The sequence below is a fragment of the Amphiura filiformis genome, chromosome 5 (assembly GCF_039555335.1).
Source record: "Amphiura filiformis chromosome 5, Afil_fr2py, whole genome shotgun sequence".
Lineage (NCBI taxonomy): Eukaryota > Metazoa > Echinodermata > Ophiuroidea > Amphilepidida > Amphiuridae > Amphiura > Amphiura filiformis.
Window position 1 is genome coordinate 76,176,537 of NC_092632.1, and position 9,800 is coordinate 76,186,336.

The 9,800-nt window shown below is 37.1% G+C and overlaps 1 protein-coding gene across 1 annotated transcript; it reads right to left on the reverse strand.

Moving 5' to 3' along the window:
* Positions 1–3,790: 3,790 nt before the first annotated feature.
* On the reverse strand, positions 3,791–8,704 carry LOC140153736 (uncharacterized). The gene is made up of 4 exons (XM_072176568.1): positions 7,860–8,704; positions 6,990–7,164; positions 6,128–6,199; positions 3,791–5,588 (listed from the first exon to the last, which is right to left on the reverse strand). Exons 2-4 carry the CDS (start codon positions 7,119–7,121, stop codon positions 4,620–4,622), a joined length of 1,173 nt encoding a protein of 390 aa, XP_072032669.1. The 5' UTR covers positions 7,122–7,164; positions 7,860–8,704; the 3' UTR covers positions 3,791–4,619.
* Between the last annotated feature and the right edge of the window lie 1,096 nt (positions 8,705–9,800).

Below are 9,800 nucleotides of genomic sequence, written 5' to 3' on the forward strand. Positions count from 1 at the left end.
GCTTAAAAATTATTATTTGTGCACAATTGATAGATTTTCACATCTAATCTTTTCAGTCACCGTACGCCCTCTGTTTGTTAGCTTCCCAAGTGGACTACTGACTTTGGATTGGGGATAACTTTTTAACACGGGATTCTATGGAGAGTTAGGCCAATTTCTGGCCTAACTAAAATTGGTCATGATGTAATGCATCTTTAAATGAATCTGGCTTGTGATTGGTCCCCAGATATCGTTATTGATTGAACAAATTCATCAGGATCGGTAGAGTAAACTAGTAAACCAGAGTTCGTAGTATCTGATCCAAGAAAATGCACTTACTGTGTACGTTTCAACAACCACTGTTGTCTTTGTCAACACTTGATGAGGAGTGACTGCAATCTACTGACAACCAACGCTAGAGGGATATGTAAAATCAGGCGCTTTTTGGCGATTTTAGCCATTAAGCCCCCCCACCGCATAAATCTGAAAGCCCCTCTGAGCCCCCTCCTGGAGACGCTATTGCAAAATCAATGGAGAGAAACTATACTACCTTGTTTCTTAATAAAATGTAACGGGGTACATCAGGCAACTATGAGAGCCAAAAAGGCCTCAAATTGAGCAAAGAAAGACATTAATTTTCACGTGCATTTCAACCAAGACGCTTCATTAGTGGTGTTCGCCCTTAATGTCATATTATCATGACCGTTTTATTTTGTTTTATGTTAAGGGCTGGGGTATGAACGTTTGGACAGTATTTATTGTGGGACATTAGAGCACATCAGACTTATCGAATTGCATTCTGAATACTAAGAATGTCCTGATATCAAATAATTTTGATTTTTTGAAATTCGCAATGTAATACACATTTTATGACAAATCATTAAAATTGATATTTTTGATATATAACAGTCCTCGAAGTAAATTTTATAAATTTAATGATACATTCTTTAAGTATATGTAGCTGGGAGGAAAGGCCGACGATCAATTGAAAATGTTGACCTTTTGTATTGAAGATATGGATTCCCCCCCCCCCAAAAAAAATAGGTCTTTTTGGGAAATAAAATCCATATCTTCAATATGAAAGGTCAAAATTTTCAATTGATCGTCGGCTTTTCCTCCCAGCTACATACACTTTAAGAATATGTCATTAGATTTATAAAATTTACTTCGAGGACTGTTATATATCAAAATTTGAAAAATATCAAATTTTAATAATTTGTCATAAAATTTGCATTATATCGTGAATTTCAAAAAATGAAAATTATTTGATATGAGAAAGACATTCTTCGTATTCAGAATGCAATTCGATATGTCTGATGTGCTCTCATTTCCCACAAAAAATACTGTCGAAACGCTCAAAACGCTCATTCCAGATCCCTTAAGTATATGTCATATTACATGTTTCACATTTGTACGATTTTAAATAATTCTTTATCATGTTTATAGGACATGCTCTGTTATATTTTTATATCCTCTTTTCATTCTTGAAAAGATAGATCATGCTTTTTATTTCACCCATTGGGTATTTCTTTATTAATTTGTGTTTATAATATGGCGATTTCAAGTGGGATAATAACTCCTGGATGACGTAAGCATAATGTTGATAGATTTAAATATCATTATAAATAGGCACTTAATAATAATGATATTGAAATAAATTGATAAATAGATAAATTAATAGATAAATAAATAAAAGATATATAAGTCTAGATAAATAATAAATAAATGATAAACTAGGAGTAAATTGCAAACATTAAATATCTTAGAGCAAATGAGCATTTAATAAGTTTGTACGACAAATATTTTGCCCCTTCTTGTACGTTTTATCATTATTTTATCTTTTACTAATTTTTTTGGGGACATGCTCGCTTATTTATTTTTTATGTGTTCCTCTTATCATTTGTGAAGTATTTCTTTATTTTTGTTTTAGTACAAGTGATCCCTGAGTATATTTAACTGTGGAAATATCGGTAGATAAGGTGTTTTTTATTTCACCCTTGAGTATTATTTATAAGTGTATCAACATACATTTCACATGTCATGATTTTTCATTGTTTTATTTTAAAGCAATTCTTTATTGGGGTGCATGCTCTCATATATTAGGTGGTTTTTTTTCATGTTCCTCTTGTCATTCTTGATAGATGGCTGTTTATTTATGTCGCGTGTTAAGTATTTTTTTAATTTTTGGTCGAAGTGTATAATTATCATCACATGCTGTACGCTGTTTATTTATTTCGCCCTCATTTTCTTTACTTTTGTTTTTAGATCTTTAGTTCTTTATTTTTGTTTTTGTGAATATCATCCGAAAAGTAGGCCTTCTGCACATTATGATTTTTCCTTGCTTTATTTAACTCTTTACTGGGGTGCATGCTCTCTGCTGGGTTTTTTCATGTTCCTCTTATCATTATTGACAAGATAGCACCTGCTGTACGCTGTTTATTTATTTCGCCCTAAATTATTTCTTTACTTTTGTTTTTAGATTTTGAAGTTGATATCATGATATCACACGCTATGTTTTATACCAACCGCATTGTCTGGTTAAAGACAGTTCTTGTTTTAAATCCTGAATACAATGTCAACATTCAGTTCGTTCACCTCACAATGCGGTGCGATGTTATATAACTGTATATATTGCAGGGTTGCCAAACCCGCGATGTAATAGGCCTAGGTCAATAGGTCAATAGGATGAGTTTTGAAGATTTTCTTAACCATCAATTTCCTGTCCTATAGACACCAATTGATGGTTAAGAAAAATATTGCATGACTTCTCAACATTGGCTTACGCGACTTCTGGTAGTTTTTATCTCATAGAAACCAACGGTTGATAAAAAAAATATTGGGCGACTTTTCAATGATTTGACCCGCGGTTTGCCCTCATTTGTTTGGCAACCGTGGTCTGTGTTAAGTGAATATATTTCGGTAAGAAAATAATTATCACCGTGGTCTGTGTTAAGTGAATATATTTCGGTAAGAAAATAATTATCATAGACCATGTAGACAGAACGGACAATAGTCATAGGCGCTCTCCTCCATTTTGAGAAATATACTTTTACACACACACACATTTATAATTAAAATGATCAGCCTTAAAGTTTTACCTTTTAGTGGGTTAAGCCAAACCTAAGTGGATGAAATATAAATCAACACTTCTGGCACTGATTGGTTTCCGTAGTTGTTATATGGAATACGAGCTGTCTGTAGCTACAAAATTGTCTGCAAATCGGCTTTTGCCGGGCCTCTCTTTTCGGCGTTTTTCTCATTAAATTAGGGTCCCGTTCAAATAAAAAATAAACTGGTGTCTAGATGTAATCACAGTTAACACACCAGGAAAATTATAGAATATACAACAACCTAGTTACACCTGTAGACTGCGAACAAACATGCACCTGGCCAGACCTGGCCGTAAAACAAAGTGTTCTCCCTACGGATACCCTTAAGGGTCACACAAAGACAAAAGTCATGTTCAACCAGTTCGCCACAGAACAGCTGGTCATGGTAGGGAACACAGATATAGAAAAGGTGGACCAATATGTGTACTTAGGACAACTAATCAACATGACTCACAATCACATGGATGAAGTAAAGAGGAGGACTAGGGCTGGTTGGTGTGCATTTGGCAAGCTCAATGACATCATGAGAAGTAAGATGCCAACTTGTCTGAAACGAAAGGTTTTCAACCAATGTGTACTACCAGCCATGACCTATGGAGCTGAAACATGGTCACTTACTAAGAGGATGGAGCAAAAACTGAAAACTGCACAGCATAGCATGGAAAGATGTATGCTGGGCTACACCAAAAGGAGCTAAAAGGGACAGGAAAACAGTGGCATGGATCAGGAGCCAAACAGAAGTTACAGACATAATCCACACAATAAAGATGAAGAAGTGGCATTGGGCTGGCCATCTTACAAGATCAACAGACAATAGATGGTCAAAGAATGTCACAGAATGGAGGCCTTGGCTGGGCTCAAGACACCAAGGCAGACAGAAAGTCAGATGGAGGGATGAGATAGCAAGTTTCATAGGGATCAGGTGGATGGCAAAAGTAAATGACAGAAAACTTTGGTGCCAACTTGGGGAGGCTTTTGCCCTGCAGTGGGCTGAATACGGCTGATGATGATGATGATGATGAAATCGGATATGACATTCCATTCCCCTACCCTTACATAAACAGGTATGCACATTCCAATAACACATCCTACATTCCATTCCCTACACAAACAGGTGTGCACATTACAATAACACATTCTGACATTCCATTCTCCCCTACAGCATGCAGGTGTGCATATTCCAATAACACATTATTTTGTTAACAACTATCTAATATGGTCTTTTCCCGTGTCTTTTTGGGTGTCTTTGCACCGTAAAAAACATTATAGAAAAAACAGGGGATTACAATGATGCAAGTTTTAGTGCATTACAGATGTCACGGTGCGCAATCAAATATGATTTGGATACAGAAAACACTTTTCTATTGTACACTTTTAAGAAGCCCACAATAGTTCATTCTGCTCTTTCCTTGAACGCATATAACTGAAAAAGTACACATTTGAATATCCCGTAACCAACTCTCCATTCTTAACGGAGTCCGAAGGGAACCAACGGGATGAGTATACTCCTGTAAAGAAGTGGTTTTCGTCCTATTTTTCACCACAGTTTTTGCTGCCACTTAATTCATATTTACTTTTTGATTCCCTTCTACTATTAGTATTACGCTGTGTACCATCTTCTGCCCCTTCTTTAACAGTTCCATCTGAACTGGAATGTGGTGGTTCTTCTTTAATCGGCGCGATCCTTAATTGTTTTCTGTATTCTAAATAAAGCGCATAAAATCTATAAAAATGCAAACCAATCACAAATATATTTTTCAAACCATAAAACATGACACTGGTTTGCAGGGGTGCGATGGTCAACACATAAATACGAATAACGAGGAATGGGAAATCTTGCAGAAGTATTGTCAACAGTGCCTCGCGGACTTCTTTCCTATAGAGCGCGTAGAGAAATTTAAAGTGTGTCTGCTGTTCTTCAGATATCGTCGGTTTCGGCAATCTTAGAGTCCGCCTGGTTTTTCCATATATTTTGCCTTGTCCTTCAGGAACGGCATTTTCTTCATTATTGGTGGTGACTTCAGCCACCGTCTCCAAGTTATTTATACCTCCTTTAATGCTTATTTTAGATAATCTGTTATTAAGCTTCATCATACTTTGTCTCCTCTCGATTGCAATCTTTGCACTTTCGTCATGTCCGTACAATTGACCAAATGTGTTCATAGTCGGTTGCTCTATTGCAGTACTAGATTTCGTCGTTTTCTTAGTTTTTGGTGGTAATCCTATACTGAATTGACTAATACTCAGTGTCCAGAACATCAGGATGACGACGACAAGCGTATAATCACATCCTACAGAGGTCACAGCCAATGTTTCAGTGCTAAACTCAACGATATCTTCACCACTACCGACGAAAATCAGCAAAAGTTGAGCAAGTTCGAGACGATTGAATTGGTTTTTAGGCAGCAACCAACGACCGAGGAGGATAAGAAATACCATGCATTGTTGATGAATCATTGATAGCTCCGAAATGCTGATGTCATATGGCGGCATGTAAGGCTGAAATGAAAGGAATTTAAAAAAGACAATGACAAATAAAAAACAATATGACAATAATATTTCTTGAAGATTATCATCAGGACTGTTCATGATAAACTGTAATTTGACTCAAGTTGTATTGCTCTCGTCTCTTAGTCGATCACCATTAGAAAACGGGGCAAAACCATGCACAGAGACAAGGGGCAATACAACTGGAGTCACGTCTTTGACGATCTGATAACTGAAGAAAAATCAACTGGCAACATTGCAACAATAGCATCAATAAAGAAAACTCAGTTTTCGAAACATCTACAAGTAAGTGGAAATCATTGGACTACAAATTAGCCTACAATATGACAAAATATTCAGTATAATGAAAGTATCATCTAAAAGTGCCGAAATACAAAAATCTCACACAAATTAGTCTATATTGAGGACAAATAACGACTTCTGGTAATTAAAAAAAATGGGGGTATCATTCGATGTTAATAAAACATTCAAATGAAAGCTTTACATTATGCCTAAACCCAGATTTTATACGGATACATAAAGAAAGTTACCTCATTTGCTGACTGATTCATCGACGGTGAAGTATGATGTGACATGTTGGTGTCATATGGCGGGATATCAGGCTATAATGGAAAGAATTAAAAAACAAAGACAATGACAAACAAAAAACAATATGACTTTTATAATATTCAGTAATGAAAGTAACATTTATAAAAGCGCTGAAATACAAAAATCTCAACAAAAAAAATAGTCTAAATTGAGGACGAATTACGACTTTTGGTAATTTTAGAGAAAAAAAGGGGATCATTCGCGATTCGGTGTTAGACTGTAAAAAACTCGATAGGTAGCGTTATGTGCTTACTATCTAGCGCTTTTAAAACATGCAAACATGAAGTGCCCCATCCACAAAAGTGTAACAGGTTTTGAGCAAATCATTGATACACATAGTTTTATTCGAACAAGTAAACATGCAAATTTGTGTCTCAGCCCCATTAGCTCAGTTGGTAAAGCGCTGGACATTGGTACAATTTCATGTTTTCAAAAGCGCTCGATGGTAAGCACATATGCTAACTATCGAGTTTTTACGGTAAAACCAGGCCCGTACGCAGGGGGGGGGTGCGGGGTGCAACCGCACCTCCCCAAATTTGCAAAGTATACAAAAAGTCCCAAAATTTAAGAATTATTAAAAATTAGGGTTTTTTTGGTCCAAAAAGTCCAAATTTTTGGGGAAAAGTCCACTTTTCATAAAATCGCCCCCACCCTTGGAAAAAAGTCCACTTTTTCAAAATCAGCACCCCCCCCCCAAAAAAAAATCCTGCGTACGGGCCTGAGTAAAACACTCAAATCAAAGAAACAGGCTTCTGTAAACCGGGATACATCTTGGGAGTGGGGAATTTCCATTAAAACAGTTACCTGATTTGCTGCCATATTTGACCAGGGTGGAGTATGATTGGTCTGAAAGCAGTTTCCATAGAACTCAAGGCACTTGCCCTTGCCCAGCTTAGTCCGTTCTCGCGTATTGGTTAACTCCAGAATCCAAATCATTGGTACGGTAACCAATGTATACAAAAGAACTGATGGGCAAATCCTGCAATACAGAAAAGAGAGATAAAAAATTAGTGAACCACTGCGATTTCTTTCGCCTGTGTGCTTATGCCCAATAATAGACGCAGTCCCAGTAGTCAGCTTTCTTAATGGTTGGGTCCCCGGTTGAGCCATGTTGGGTGGGGCAAGATGAGACGAAAAAAATTGCATCATTTTAACCCGGTATTATTTTGTAAAGTCTTCGAGCTTCCCAAAAAGGGCGAGGGAATTATGTGCGCACAAATTTGATATTTTACACCATTTTGACCCATGACCAGGGCATTTTTCCGGATAATGTCGAATTTTCGTGGAGAACGGGCTCCTTTCCCTCTTTTGTTTTTGCTTTCCCGATTTTCTTTTTGCTTTCCCGATTTCTGTCATCAATTTTGACATTTTGGTCCCGGATTTTGGTATAGGCCTATTACTCCTGTTCGGTAACCATTATTATATTATTATTTATTAATATTTATTATCTTTACCCAGGGTATGCCCGAATAGACACTCATATAGTAATTATACATAAAAACACATTTAGATATACAAACAATTATGGCACGTAATTTCATATAATCATAGGTATATACAACTTTTAAAAACATCAAATCATGCGAATATGCAATCTACTTCAGAATCAGATGGCTACTTTTATACATTGTCTTAAACGACTGAACATTAACATAGAGTTACCACTGAACTTACCATCTCCACTGTGTAAATTGTCTATAACTATATGATATAACCGTCTCTGGTATGACAAGCACTACGTAGATTATCCATGGTATAAGAAGGAAAATTTGTCGCAGTGGAAAGAATTTTCTTGATGTTGCAACTACAGTTAAACTATGGACCAGAAACAAAACACGAGCAAGTATTCCCTTTACAATGGTTGAGACTCGCACCTTCTCTCTTTCTTCTCATCAGAGAAGATCAGACAGAGCTCATCTCGTGTTTCCTCGTCATCTTCTGGTATGATCTCATCAGTCTCGTTATGAACTGAATTGGTTGTAGATGTCGTCAAACTGGCACTCAAATCCAATGGAGTCCGGTCAACGGGTCTCGAGTCCCCCGACTGCTTAATAATTGTGTCGCTTCGCTCGCTGTATTGGTGAATTTCCTCCGACTGGACGACAAAAGTGTCCCTTCTTTGCGCACGCCATTGAAACTCACTCTGATGATGATATCGTTGGCGTCGAACCAACTCATGAACTTCATTTTCTGCTGCTGGCTTCATCTTGACTGTAGTTTTTTTATAATTCTGTCAAGTTCTTCATTCGTCAACAGCATTCATCGTTTTCTTCCTGAAGAGAGCGTTGTGAATATTCTTTCAGTGTCAAGAGAAGAAGAACCTCATAAAATATTTGTTAATTTGTTAATACATGTGCCAAGATGTATGACAGTTATAAACACTTATATTTGTACATAAATGTTCGACTTAGCGCCTAAATACGTATAGGCCTATTATTAGTAAACATATTTGTACCAAACAAACATGGTTGATCATGGTTGTATACCGTACTAATGAGCGCACCTTTTTCAAGGTTTTTTGACCAATATAAATCAATTGTAAATCAATATGATTCTATTCGAAAAAGAAAACACTCAAGAAAAATCGAATCAATCGCTCACGTAGAACGAAGAATGCAAGTGTCATCAATTTTGCCATGGGACCCCCTAAAAATAAAATAGACGACTAAAAAGCAATAATGATTGCCTAGACTTGCTTTAAGTCCTTGGGCGTCCGTAGTGAATGAAAACTACGTGGAAGCTTTGCCGCATCTTCCAAAAATCTTCTAGGCATACTATGAACTGCAGGGAGTCTAGTGTCGGAGCAAAATGCCCACTAGGCATGCTTCCTCTCTCGCTCATGAGCTAGCCAGAGCCCTACACAAAAAAATCTGACCTGACTAAAACTAGTATTATCATATACTCAGTATACCACTGATTAAACATGGGTCATGTACATGATATGACTATAGAGAAACACTATAAGGGGGAGCCTTGATCAAGGCCAATAATTACCCTGTGCATCTTCCTTTTTATATAGCTCATTTGCCCTTTTCTTTTCCAATTTTTTCTTTCATTTTTTGTCAGAGGGGCGCTTTTCTCTTTTTCTCTGCATGCCCTCTGCCCCCTACCTATTGACTTGGTGAATTTGGTCCGAAATATTTTGACTGTATTAAAGCCATATTATAACATTTCTTTAAAAGAAGAAATGTTTCCTGACAATATGGCCAAAGCACTTCAGCTTTCTCTCCATTATGCCGCTTCTGATGGTTAGACTTGGCCCAATCTAATCTTGTCGAGGATCCAGGAATTTGTTCTCCTGTCTTTCCATGTCACTTGTAGAAGCCTCCTGTAACACCACATCTCAAAAGCATCTACTCTTTTCCTATCATTCTTGGTCATAGCCCAAGACTCGCATCCAGTGGCAATGGAAAACACAGTTGCACGAAGTAGGCGTACCTTGAGGTCAATGGATAGGCCTCTTCTTCTTCTTCTTTCCGTTACTGTGCATAAACCTCCTAGGAGTATACTTGCACAACTGGTGGCACGCTCTCACACATAACAGGCATGAGACTCAAAGGCATAAAAAGATACTATATACAGGTTAAAAACAGGCTGGAAGGTACTGGCTTAGCT